Below are 14,616 nucleotides of genomic sequence, written 5' to 3' on the forward strand. Positions count from 1 at the left end.
AGCCAGAGCTCCTCTGTGTTGCTTGACATCTTCTTCTAACATTCTTGAAGAATCTTTTCCGCTTGCTTGCAGCCAGAGCTCTCCTGTGGTGCTTGAAGTCTTCTTGCAATATTCTTGAATAATCTTTATAGTTTGCTGGCAACCAGAGCTCCTTTGTGTTGCTTGAAGTCTTCTAACATTCTTGAAGTGTTAGCTTGCTTTCAGCCAGAGATTCTGTGTTGCTTGCTCTAACATTGTTGAAGTATCCTGTCAGTTTGCTTGCAACCAGACCTCTTTCCTGTTGATTGAAGTCTTGCATTTTGATTGAACAGATTCTGTTCTCAGCATCTGTCCTATTCAAGCTCTGAAACTCAACCAGTGACATATCGCTGGCCCCTTCTGGATGTATGGATTCAGTGGAATGATGCAACAGGCTTATTTCGGCTAGGTTGCGCCAGTAACGACAAATTCAGACAGAGCATATTTTCTATTTTCCTTTGAATTTGACGTGACATCAGCTTGGATGTGAACCTTTGCGGTTATCTGATAGATCAAGTGATTACCTTTTTATAAATAAAGTCATTTGGGCTTCAGCCTTTCCTTCCCAAAGCCAGAAGATTCTTCTGGATTGAGTGTGATTTTGGCTTCGAAATAAAAAAGAAAAGCATAATTGAACAGGACAACACTCAGTTTCGTTCTGGATGGCATTGGCCAAATTTGGCAACTCATCTTCTAATTTTACACACGTATTGTACGGTGATAGATACACACGTATTGTATGGCGGTAGATGCAGCAAACACCCCTTGAATACAGCCATCATTAGCATCGCTGTGGGAAGCTCTCAGGCAACACCGAATCCCATGCTGGACAGAGATGTGATGGTTGTCCATGCATGAAATATCGATGAAACATCAAGGGGCAAATCGTTTGCAGATGCCGCATCTGTCTGCTGAATTCAGATCCTGGGAATTCAGTGAGAACAAACGGTCTAATTCCGAGACCTGAAATTAGAGGACAATTCTAACAGGGTTAGCGACATCCGGAATCCAAATTATCTTTATCTCCAAGTCACATCCCAAACTTCCAGATGACTCTTCACTGACCATAAAGAGCGATGTCAGAAAGAAAGTGGAAAAGAAAAACTGCTAGTGGGCGAGGTCCTGAAGGTCAGATTGCCTTCTAATGTTCTAATGTTAACTTTAGTTAGAACTGAAGCAAAAAGGCCAAATAGACCTGGAAAAAGAAGTGATCAACTGACTTCAAACTGTGGTTGACCTTCAGTAAAGGACCACTATCATGAAAATGTATAAGATTTAATACACACATCAACACATACATATATGATGTGTACGTCACCCACCACAATGCTCTATAAATTACAGATTTCAACTTCCTGGGATGGAAGGCCTCTGCAGATGGTGGCAGTACCCATAAGATTAAAGGGAACCAAGCACCACTTTTTTTTTCTCCAGTTTGTCCTGGTTTCTAATAGCTATAGGAGCTGCCATGTCCCCCTTCCCCTTCTAGCTGCCATGTCCCCCTTCCCTTCTAGAATAATCTAGAGGCTTCCCCCGTCCTCCTTTAATGGGCCGTTCCAGTGATGTGTCCCCCAAAAGACCGTCGACTAGAGCTTGTTGACGATCTTTCGGGGGGATGTAGAGCTTTTTCCACTAAAGCCTGAGCGTGTCCATGCTACTGTGCAGTTTCAGTGTGGCCAACATGCCCGCAAGCCTTGGGGGTCTCAGTGCTGGAAGGAGGAGGACAGGGGAATCCTCTGGAACCTCTCCCAAGGTCAGTATCCCATTTTTGTGGTATTACCCATTAGCAGCTTCAATAGAGTTATCTCTATTGCACTGCTTATGACCTCAATCAGCAGAACTGGTTGTGCTGTAAATTCTTGGAATGCTTTGATCTCTCTCTGCTAGCAGAAAATACAGAAAGTCTTCTGTTATTGTCTCTCACTAACCCCTAGTGAGAAGTGGCCATAAATACACATTACAGCAGTACTAATTAGACGCTAGGAAATGTAACAAATAAGAAACTTAAAAAAGTGCTAAAATAAATTGGCCAGGAGCACTTGCAAGCCTCTTACTAAATTGGCTGCTAAAGAGTTAAATTACAATTTTTTTTAATTCTGGCTTAATGTGTTAGCAGAAAAAGTAGATTAATTACCAGGCCAAGTTTCCAGGATTACTTTGATTCTTTGCAGCCGCGGATGCTTGAGGTCTTGTGCGTATCGCTCGCGGGGGCCGCAGAGCGCGTTTACATGAAATGCGCACTATGGTAAAAGCGAGGCCAGAACCCCATTATTTCACTTTTGTTTTGCAGCGACAGTTTTATCAGATCTCTGTGAAATGTTACATGGAACGCGGGGTCACTCCCCGCCCCACCAAGTGAAATATTTGCGAGCGCAGCGCAGTGTTCCCATCCAAGAATGGTCGTTTTTTATTTACAGGCCCCCGAGTGTGTCCCGGTCACAGCTGATATTCCAGCTGCTGCTTATTGGAGGACATTAAGACTCAACATATTTCAACGTCAGGGATATCTCTCGCCGTTGTCCAAATGGCCGCGGAGAGTTTACGTTGGCCCCGACGCAGGAACTCGATTCCCGATTTGATACAGAATATTCTCTTTTCTTTTCTTTGAACGTTGTTATGGAATCTGAAAGCGGCCCAGAACATGTTTAATCAGTGCGGGATTACTGTATATTTTTTATATTTAATGACTTAGCGCTGTGTATGCTTTGTATAATCTTCAGCAACGTGCCACATTCCGCTCGTGCTACGCGGGAGGTGCTGCCGTAGACCAGCCGCAGGAAACACATTGCTTGACCTCGCCACAGAATGTTGGAAAGTTTGTTTTGAATCCCAGCTTACCCGAAAAATGTAGGAAAGTAAAGTGGCGGATAGGATACTGATGTCATGGGCTAAATGCGTTTGTTGCTTCAGTACAGCTCACGTCCTCTACTCTCTGGATTCAGCTGCTGAACGGGCCAGTCAGTCATGACCGTGATTTTCAACGTAGGAGAAACAATAGATCATTGGCTTCATATCCCTGTATCCCTGCATAATATTACAAATAATGTATGCTCGGATGGGCAGAGCACTACCTGCAGTGCCACATAATAGGTTAGCACTCTACAAAACAGGAGGAGATGAAACTTTGCAGTTTGTAGCGAGTAGGTTTTAAACAGAGTTCGGTCTGCTAACAGGAAACAGTGCACAGCTGCAGGCAAACACAGCTTTTTAAAGGGTTTTATCAACTTAAAGGACATGCAAGTCCTGGGGGGGGATATAGATTTACTTACCTGGGGCTTCTTCCAGCCCATAGCGATCTATCAGGTCCCTTGGTGCAGTTCTGCTGCTCTCCATGGTGCTGCTGTCCCCTCCGAAAGGCTCGGGTTCACAAAGACTTAAAGGATGCACAAGGTGACATGTGACATGATAAGATAGACATAGGTATGTACAGTGCCTAGTACACAAATAACTATGCTGTGTTCCTTTTTTCTTTCTCTGCCTTAAAGAGTTAAATATCAGGTGTGTAAGTGGCTGACTCAGTCCTGACTCAGACAGGAAGTGACTACAGTGTGACCCTCACTGATAAGAAATTCCAACTATAAAACACTTTCCTAGCAGAAAATGGCTTCTGAGAGCAGGGAAGAGGTAAAAAAGGGTCAATAGTTCATAGATTTTTAGCTCTGGCATACTTCAATGAATGTGTCATTGAGCAAAAACAATAAAACAGTTAAAACAGTTAAAACTATAAAACAGTTAAAACTTAAAAAGTAGATTTAAACATAAAATAAAACTGTGACATATCTTAAAAAGTCATTTTTAGGAGAAGGAAGATGGATACAATCGTTTATTTCATTCGTTTATTTTGCCTCGGGTGTCCTTTAAACTGTGCAAGCGCAGAAGGCTCCCGGTCACGGAAGGGCAAACAAAAGAGGCGCACAGACCGCTCCTGAGCGCAGGGCAGTGATAAAAAAAGATCAATAGTTCATATACTTTAGCTCTGGGACACTTGAAAGTGGCAATAAAACATTAAAACTAAATGTTTTTAATCATAAAATAACATTGTGGGATACATAAAAAAAAATTAGGAAGATAGATACAATTGTCTATCTCATTCGTTTATTTTCACCTCAAGTTCACTTTAAAAGACAACTGTAGTGACAAAAATCGGTTGTCTGCCATATTTATTTGTTTTTCAACAATACCAGTTAACTGACTGTCCTGTTACAGGGTGGTGAGAGGCACCCAATGTGTGAAGGGTAGATATCCAATAGAGGGTGATGGAGAGAAGGGGACATGGTTGGCTTACCCACACATGAAGATCTGAGCCTGTTTAGCAGGAATATTATATTTGCACAAAAGACAACGCGTATCGTGGGCTACAATCCCACTTCATCAGGTCAACAGTGTGCCTGATAGCTTCCAAGAACAAATTCTGAGGGTGGCATTTTGCTTTAGAAGCTGTGTATATATTTTAGATGTAGATCCCTATAATCATGGTTGTCCTTTATTCTTTCAGACTTAAACTTTCCAATGAAGAGATCAAGAAGGCCATTATGGAGATGGATGAACAGGAGGACCTGCCGAAAGACATGCTGGAACAGGTGCGTATCTAGCAGGTATTGGACCGCAAAAAGGTCACCACCCAAGATGTAAGATTACCATAAAAATCGGATCGGATCATTATCATACTTGAATAATTGTAGGGATTAGATTGTAAGCTCCTTTGAGGGACAGTTAGTGACAAGACAATATCTATATACTGTAAAGCGCCGCGTAATATGTCGGCGCTATATAAATACTAAATAATAATAATAGTGCTGGGCGACACAATGGCATAGGGGATGGCACTCTCGCCTCGCAACGCTGGATCCCCGGTAAAAATATGTACAGAGTTTGTATGTTATCCCGGTATCTATACGGGTTTCCTCCAGGCACTCTGGTTTCCTTACACGTCCAAAAACCACACAGCTAAGCTAATTGGCTTTCCCCTAAAAAAATGGCCCTAGATTAGGATAGACATATGACTAAAATAGGATTAGATTGTGAGCTCCTCTGAGGACAGTCACTGACATAACTATGTACTCTGTAAAGTGCTGCAGAAGATGTCAGTGCTATATAAATACATAATAATATTATGGTAGGACATTAGACTATGACTATGGTAAGATTATATTGTGAGTTCCTCTGAGGACAGTCAGTGACATGACTATGTACTCTGTAAAGTGCAGCAGAAGATGTCAGTGCTATATAAATACATAATAATATTATGGTAGGACATTAGACTATGACTATAGTAGGAATAGGAAATCGATTGTGAGCTCCTCTGACGACAGTCAGTGACATGACTATATACTCTGTACAGTGCTACAGAAGATGTCAGTGCTATGTAAATACATAATAATAATATGGTAGTATGTTAGACTATGACTATGGTAGGATTAGATTGTGAGCTCCTCTGAGGACAGTCAATGACCTGCCTATGTAAAGTGCTCTGTAAAGTGCTGCAGAAGATGTCACTACTATATAAATACATAATAATAATGTGGTGAGATTCAATTATGAGCTCCACTGAGGACAGTCAGTGACCTGAAGGTGTACTCTGTACAGTGCTGCAAAATATGTCAGTGCTATTTAAATAAATAAATCACAATAATATAGTAGGTCATTAGTCTATGACTATGGTAGGGATTAGATTGTGAGCTCCTCTGAGGACAGTGAGTGACATGAATATGTACTCTAGGAAGTGCTGCAGATAATGTCAGTGCTATATAAATTAATAATATGGTAGGACATTAGACTATGACTATGGTAGGATTAGATTCTAGATACATACACACGTCTGATTTTTCCAAACAATTAGACGTTAGGACCGGTCGTTTGGACATCAGATCGGGCGTGTGTACAAACGGTCGTTCGGCTGATAAGGCTGATTTTAAACCAGCCTTATCAGCCGAACGATTGTTTGTACACACGCCCGATTTGACGTCCAAACGACCGGTCTGAACAACCGGTCGTTTGGAAAAATCAGACGTGTGTATGTACCTTTAGCTCTTCTGAGGACAGTCAGTGACATGACTTCATAATCTGTAAGGTGCTGCATAAATACTAAATAATAAGAATAGTGCTAGCACTGGTGGATGTGGTCTAAAAACAAGAAAAAAAAAGTGCCGAGGTGCTGACTGTCTTTGATCACACCCCAAACGTTCACATCCCAAACTAATACTTCGTTAGTTAAAGGACTTTTTATGATATCCTTCAAGCTTTAGTCCTCAGACATGACTAGCTGCAGTAAAGAGCACTGATGCAAAGTACTAGCATGGTCAAGGACAGGCAGCAGATGGACAAGAGGGGAAACAAGGGATATGTCAAGGGTAGCAGGCCAAAGTGGGTGAACGGGAAAAGAGAAAGCTGAATCAGAATCCACTAATGGAACCCCAAGGAACAGGATTGTCAGAAATAGAGACTTTTGCAGAGCATTAAGTTTTGAATCATGGTACAATATTTTACTGCTACTATCAGAGCATTGAGATTACTTAAAGTCAAATTCAACTCCCACTAAAAGTTTCCTTTAAAGGGCAACTGAAGCGAGAGGGCTATGGAGGCTGCCATATCTGTTTCCTTTTATTCAATACCAGTTGCCTGGCTGTCCCGCTGATCCTCTGCCTAACTAATGGTGCATACACACGAGGTACGGCTGTCGTCGTGTTGCGGCGACAGGTCGCCCGTGTGTATGACGCGCGCGCTCCCGACCGTCACGCGTCGGAGCTGTCGCCAGGCGATTGACATGTTCAATCGCCGGCTACAGCTGTCGCCGCAACTGTCGCTAGTCCCGCGTGTGTATGCAGGCTAGCGACAGGAGACCTACGCGAGTGAATCGAGCATCCGGCCGGGGGATGCACCATTCACAAACAGCTTCCGCCGCGTCTCTGCCTCCCTGGTCGCGTGTATGCATGCAACGGGGGATAATTGTCCCCGTGTGTATGTAGCTTAATAATTTTAGCCATAGACCCTGAGCAAGCATGCAGCAGATCGGCTGTTTCTGACATTATTGTCAGCTCTTTTGGAGGGACAGTCCCTCTTTGGGAGCCCTGACCCTCTTTCCTCCTCATTTGTCCCTCTCTCAGGACTTTGTCCCTTTTTCTATGTACATATATATATTTCTCTACTAAAAAATGTGTTTGACTCTAAACTTTATTCCCATCCTTTAAATTGATATATTACTAATTTTAAAATGTTAATATGAAGGAAAATGAACCAGGATAGAGAGGACCAGTGTAGTTTGAATTAAAAAACAACATACTTTTCTAATGAAATCTTTATGGTATGCGTGACTAGGGGTGTGACAGGGGCGTGATTAAGGGTGATCAGGGGCGTGTCTTAAGTGTCCCTCTTTCTCATCTCAAAAAGTTGAGAGGTATGCAGACACCACTGCAGCCAAATAGACCAGCAGGGCTGCCAGGTAACTGGTATTGTTCAAAAGAAAATAAATATGGCAGCCTCCATATTCTTCTCACTTCAGTTGTCCTTTAAACATAGATCAGGACTGCTCAAGAATTTTTGTAATTTCATGTTTTTATAAAGACATAAATTCTCACAAACCAATAGATGGAAGCAGCAGAGCTAGGCCCGGTTCACATTAGCGCTCCCTATTCGCCGGGCCGGATCCGGACCGTATACTGTACAAACGGAACGTACGTTCCGCATAGCAATGCAAAGTCTATGCGGACGTTCACACGTGTCCGTGCAAATTTGGACAGAGGCGCCAGGCAGGTTAAAATGATCTAAAAACAACTAAAAAGGAGGAGTACAGGTGGACTTACCTCCTAAAATGATGGACAATCGAGATTGTTCAAATCGCAAATAACAATTTATTTTGGCACTCCGCAGCGCGTTTCGCAGGTATAACCCGCTTCATCAGGCAAGGAGTGCAAGCTCAAAAAGGTCCAATAGTGGCAATGCGCCTCTGACAGAGCATGTCTGGAGTGGAGCAGCAGTGACAGATGTGCTGGAGCTGTTTGGCAAAATGTCGGAGGTGGAGGTGAGGCCTACAGCGGAGGAACCTGATTCTACAGGTGCACCAGGTGCACCTTCTGCTGAACCCAACATTTTTTTATTTAAATTTCGCTATTTTTTGCCCACGGATCCGGATGGCAGCCTGATGCATGCCTGGTCCGTTTGCATGGCAAAACGCAAGTGTGAACGGGGCCTTATTCTTTAACATGGTCTGAGAAGGGTTAGATATGACAGCAGGCTTTTAAATGCTTCCTCTGTCCCTATTGGTGACATTTTGTCCTCACTCCTGCCCCAGTGGCTTCTGGGACTCTCCTGCATCTTCCACGTTTTTCTATGGAGAATAGTTTAGAGGCCGATGGCAGTGTTACCAGCGCAGTGAGATATCCCTCACCGAAGAAAAGTAAAAACCGATTTGGCCAGAGTTCCGCATTATTCCTCACTTCATAAAGCTCAACGAAGTATGGAAAATATGCGGCGAGTGATATGTTATCCGCAGAAAGCCAGTAGCCGCTATGGTGGAATTGGAGAGATCCTCTGTTTGCTGCAGAGTTTTTATTGACTGTTGGTGTTGTTTTACATACAAAGCCCCCTTTGTGGTTTGCAGCCACTCAGACGGGTCCGCGGCCAGAATCCATCCTGCACTAATGAGGTCTAAGTGGGACCCGCAGACTGTCTGCTGTCTCGCTGCTTCTGGTTTGGCAGCGCAACGCTTCAATCGCTTCTATAGAAATTGTACATCTCTCTCTGAGTTATTTTTCTGCTCCTTTTCATCTGTATCTGAGATGGGTGATTTCTGTCCCAGCGACATGTCAAAAAACCTACCCAAAAATTTGGGGGAAATTTTTAACTTGGACACTTGTCTCAGGCAGGTCCGGAGTAGGCATCCTAAGCTAATGCTTCACTCATATCCTAGTGGTTGTGGTTATGGATGACTATACATATATAGTATGGGTACTATGTAACACCTGACCCTCACAAGTCCTCCCATAGAGCCATATCAGTCCATACCATGCACTGCTAATTGCCAAGAGGCCTCTGTAACATGTCTACCCTGCAGGTTCTACATATAGAGCCACCTTTTGTTTTTGGCAAGCAAATACTTGCCAATGCTCTTGTGAGTTAGAAATTGTATCCAAATGGTACCTGCGCTTTTCCTCAAGGAAGGATTCAATAACTTTATAATAAGCAGATAACCCTATTTTTTTTCCTCAGGGGAGGGGTCAGCCATCTAACAGTAAACAGATAACCCTGTTGTTTTCCTCAGGGGAGGGATCAGTCACCCTCAAATAAACAGATAACCCTGTTATTTTCCTCAGGGGAGGGGTCAATCACCCTCAAATAAACGGCTAACCTTGTTATTTTCCTCAGGAAAAGGGTCAGTTACCTTCTAATAAACAGATAATTAATAAAAATTGCTTCTAATAAACAGATTAATAAAAAGATTGTTTTCTTCATGGAAGGAGTCAATCACCCTCTAATAAGCAGATAACTCAGTTGTTTTTCTCAGGGTAGGGGTCAGTCACCGACCGTCTTCTTGTGATTAAGAAATGATACCCAAATTGTACCTGCTGTTTTACTCAAGGGAGGAGCCAGTCACCTTCTAATATGCACATAATCCTGTTGTTTTCCTCGGGGGAGGAGTCAGTCATTTAACAATAAACATATAACCTGTTGTTTTCCTCTGGGGAGGGGTCAATTACCTTCAAATAAGCAGATAACCCGGTTGTTTTCCTCAGGGAAGGGATCAGTCACCTTCAGATAAGCAGATAACCAAGGGGTTAGTCACCTTCTAATAAGCACATACCCCTGTTGTTTCCCAATAGGGAGGGGTCAGTCTACTTCTAAAAGGCAGATAGCACAGCCTTTTTCCCCAGGGGAGGGTCAGTCACTTTCTAATATGCAGATAACCCTGTTGATATCCTCAGGGGAGGGATCAGTCACCTTCTCATAAGCACATAACCCTGTTGTTTCCCACTGGGGAAGGAAAGAATAAAGAAAGCTGGATCTCCACCTGGATTTTGCAATATTAGCTTAATGTATTGGTGATACCATAGCCACAGAAAGCTCAACGTTTCGGCATTCAGGCCTTTGTCAAATGCTAAATGATTAGCGTTTGACAAAGACCTGTGTGCCAAAACGTTGTGCTTTCTGTGGCTATGGTACCACTAATAAATTAAGCCAATATTGCAAAATCCTGTTGAAGACACTACTTTCTCTATTATTTGCATCTGATTGTACACACCTGTGGGATCTGGGTGCATGCTTGTTGACTACCAGGTGCTACGACTGTCAGTGGTTTGAGCTCTGGTGCAATCCTTTTTCGTGGTCCCACTATGGAGGGGTCAGTCACCTTTTAAAAGACTGATAACTATTTTTTTTCACCCCTTGGGAGTAAGTATTTTTTTTACCCCTCGGGAGGGTCAGTCACTTTCTAATAAGCATTTTACCCTGTTACTAGTACCCAGTTCCATTTATTACGAGAGGCTTAGCAACATTTATGACAGTGCCCTGTCTTCCTCCATCATCTCCCACTGAGCCCCATTGCAACCTGTCACACGGATAGGAAGTTAGGGAAAACACCCCCGAAAAGGACATAGTAATAAAAAAATAATAAAAACGTCAAAGAAGGCTCTATCTATTGCAGCTTTATTGAGAACTGAAAGCAGGTGATTTTAATGCACAGGCACTATGCTGGTAGTCGGGGGCACATTAACATTTACATTGGCCTCTTTACTATGATCTGATATGACCCAAGTGAGAGAGGTGCAGACTTAACCCCCTGGATAGCAGAGTGTAGTGTGGAGGCGATGGGCCTGTCTGGTAGGACTGGTGGAATGTAAGCTTCTCTGGCTTGGAGATTTATGTCCCTGCAGATCTAGGCCCCCATTGATAGCTGAACATTGCCGCCGTTGTCTTCCATCGTGAATTCCAGCCCAGATGATCGAGACGCTGACTTAGCTCTGCGGGAATTCAGAAGAATCCATGGCTATATTTAACGTAACCAGCGCTGGCTATACAGGAAGTCATTCATTTCCACACGTGTCCCCCCTGGGGTGTCACCAGTGACATCATCCTCCGTCTGGATTCTGTGTGCGCCGACCACCCTCCGGACAGCTTGCGGCGAGTCTCATTAGCGGGGGGAGGGCTCAGAGGTCGGAGGGGGCAGACTGGTGGCATCAGGATTTCATTTCCCCTCTATGATGGCGGCGGTACAGTAGTATCACCCGAGGCTGCGTCACTGGGCTCTCTGTCTGCCGGGAAGAATATCCGCTGGATTGACCCCTTTAGATTGGTCACAGGAATGTGGCATCGCTCTGTGAAAACCGTCTCTGTTTTATCTTAACTTATGGCCAGATATTCACTCTGACAAATGGCTTCCCTTTCATTCACATCTATAGAACCTCTGACATGAGGAGTGGAGGATTCTTGTGGTACTTTATAAAATGTTAAAGAAAAGTTTCCACCTAAGGATCACTGAGCCAGGAATTAAACAGAAGGAACATTTCTTATTTATACCTATTCATTTTACAGTATTAATCAGGCGTATATAATGCAAATGCCAGGTGAATTTAATTTGGCCAATCAAAATCTTTAGGAACTGTGTTAGGCCCTGTTCCAAGCTTTATGCACTTTGCATTAAATTTGTATCTCGTTGACATCTTTAATAGTAAACTAGCTGCTGTGTGTGCTTATTTCTTCTACTTCAAGTATGTACAGTGTAAGCTGTTACTCTGTGCATGTACTGATAGTAAACTAGCTGCAGTGTGTGCTGATTTCTTCTACTTCAAATATGTACAGTGTAAGCTGTTACTCTGTGCATGTACTGATAGTAAACTAGCTGCAGTGTGTGCTGATCTCTGCTACCTCCAGCATGTGCAGTATAAACTGTAACTTTGTGCCTCTACTGATAGTAAACTGGCCGAAGTTTATGCTGATCCGCAGTATGTACAGTATAAGCTTTTACTCTGTGCCTGTACTGATAGTAAACTATCTACTGTGTGTGCTGATTTCTGCTATTTCAAGTATGTACATTAAAAACTGTCACTCTGTGCCTGCACTGATAGTAAACTAGCTGCAGTGTATGCTGATCCCTGCTACCTCCAGTATGTATAATATATACTGTTACTCTGCGTCTGTACTGTAAGTAAACTAGCTGCAGTGTATGCTGATCCCTGTTACCTCCAGTATGTACAGTATTAGCTGTTACTCTTTGCCTGTACTGATAGTAAACTAGCTGTGGCGTGTGCTGATCTCTGCTACGCCAAGCATGTACAGTAGATAATGGCTGGATAGTGTATTGTTTAAGGGCTCTGCCTCTGAAACAGAAGACCAAGTTTCGAATCTCGGCTCTTCCTGTTCAGTAAGCCAGCACCTATTTCGTAAGGAGACCTTGGGCAAGACTCCCTAACACTGCTATTTCTGCTGTTCTTAGTTGTGCACTGACTAATGTGTCTGTCTTTGTGTTGTCTTTTTCAGCTTCTGAAATTTATCCCTGAAAAGAGTGATATTGACCTTCTAGAGGAGCACAAGCACGAGATTGACCGCATGGCAAGGGCCGACCGATTTCTGTACGAAATGAGCAGGTGAGCACTAACTGATGGGCCCCATATTGTACGCACACCAGCACTAGTTATACCTTTGTGACATCTCCTGAATGCTTGAAAAACACTTACAAAAAAAACTATTCTTGCACATATGATTGATTGGTTTCTTTGCAGTTTTCGCTGTATTGAGTTCAGTATGCAATAGCCTATACTGTCTATATTGCCCTATGTCTATATACTGTCGATATTCATCTACCTCTGAACCCAGGATCAGCTGTGGGGGGTTCCAATATTGAACTCTGCACAGTCTCAGCTATTTCTATATTTTGCATCAGGTTGTCTGCGTATGTGCATCGATTCATTTGAATATTCATGTTATATATACACACCATGGCATTTTAATTATTTTTTTTTTTTACATTTGAGTTTAGCAGTGTGAAGCGGTTCATCACACCACAGAAACCAGCCTTCATATGACCGTTCACCAGCGTGTGGCGACAGGGTCAAATGCATGGCTTCCCCCCACCCCCATGACGTACTTCCTGCTGGGCTGTTGCTCCCGCTCCCGTCGTTTTACACTATGCATTGCACATAGATTTCCATTACCCTAAGCACTGTGTGTTAAACGCAGTGCTTGCAGTAATCTGTTGCCGTGTGTCAGGATCGCAGCAGATTGAATACTTACGGTGCATTGCAATGCAATGCCATAAGTGTGAAGGGCTCCATTCACTTGCATTGCTGTGCATTGCCCTGCGGTAACACAACGCACACTTACAATGCAAGTGTAAAAGGGACCCTAGTGTTAAGATATAGGGCTTGATTCACTAACCGGCGCTAAGCCGGTTAGTGAGCCCTATCACTTAGTGGGCTCAAACCACGGCACTAAGTAGTTTGCGCCCACACATCACTCTCAGTCCCGCTCACTGCGCTCGCAGCGCGGGTGCGCCTGTAGTAGTGCGCGGTGCAACGATAACCTCGCAGCTGCTGCCCTTAAACGTCGCACCCGGTGACGATAACTGCGCATCGGGTGCAGCTGAGACGGCGCATCAATGCGCTGCTTCTGGGGGGCACCCGATGCACTGTTATCGTCACACCGGGTGTGACGTTTAAGGGCAGCAGATGCAACGTTATTGTTGCACCGCGCACTACTACAGGCGCACAGTAGTGTGTGCGCACTGAGCGGGGCTGTGCGCGAAGTAGCTCTGCGCGGCCGTTAGTGCGCGCAGAGCTACTTAGGGGGCACTAAAGGCGTTTCACATTGGCGCTAACAGTTAGCGCCGCTTTGTGAATCAAGCCCTAAGTATACCTGCAGGGCCGGTTCTAGACTTCTTGCTGCCTGAGGCAAACTTGTGAGGATGCCACCCACCCCCCGAATTGGAATTATCGCACAGCAGCCAACAGTTTGCACCGCACGTTATAGCTGCGGTGAGCCCCCTAAAACACCCTCAGTATAGGTAGGTAGCCAGGTATAGATGCCGCCAGTATTGGTATCTAGGCACAGTTGTCCCCAGTATAGGTTAGCCAGGTATAGATTATAGGTGTCCCCAGTATAGGTTAGCCAGGTACAGCTGCCCCCAGTATAGGTTGGCCAGGCACTCTCTTCACTATTTGTTTCTGCCTGGTTCCTCCCCCAGACTTCTGCCGCCTGAGGAAGTTGGCTCATTTGGCATCATGGGCGGACCGGGCCTGTATACCTGACCATTTTTGTAATAATGTATGATTATATCTTTTTGACTATACAACTGAGTGGAGCTTTTTGTACGAGACAAGCTCTCCCTTTCCTTTTTAGACGTTCTAGATATATTTTCTCAGCACACTCCTGTCCTTAAAGTGAACCAGAGACAAAGCACCCTCATGTATTTTACCATATATATCAGTGGTAACATTAGAGAAAACACCTACCCTGCTCTCTGTTTCATTCTTCGCCGCTCAGCCTGCTTGTTAACAGCCCTGATAAAATCCCTGACTGAGCATTCAGTATGGCTTTGGTCAGGAATCTATAGCGGAGTCTGTCTTCTCTGATGTCTTTTCAAGCCCATGCCTGCCCCCTTTTGGCTCTGCT

General features: G+C 44.0%; 1 protein-coding gene across 6 annotated transcripts in view; it reads left to right on the forward strand.

The window, feature by feature from the left end:
- Nucleotides 1–14,616, forward strand: part of DAAM2 (dishevelled associated activator of morphogenesis 2) — a 290,157-nt gene that overhangs the window by 236,750 nt on the left and 38,791 nt on the right. For all 6 annotated transcript variants that reach the window (XM_068232717.1, XM_068232719.1, XM_068232718.1 and 3 more), the window contains 2 exons: nucleotides 4,514–4,598; nucleotides 12,487–12,593. In XM_068232717.1, the coding sequence (XP_068088818.1) occupies nucleotides 4,514–4,598; nucleotides 12,487–12,593 (192 nt within the window). The remainder of the gene's footprint in view (nucleotides 1–4,513; nucleotides 4,599–12,486; nucleotides 12,594–14,616) is intronic.

This window comes from Hyperolius riggenbachi, chromosome 4, assembly GCF_040937935.1.
Source record: "Hyperolius riggenbachi isolate aHypRig1 chromosome 4, aHypRig1.pri, whole genome shotgun sequence".
NCBI classification, from domain to species: Eukaryota; Metazoa; Chordata; class Amphibia; order Anura; family Hyperoliidae; genus Hyperolius; species Hyperolius riggenbachi.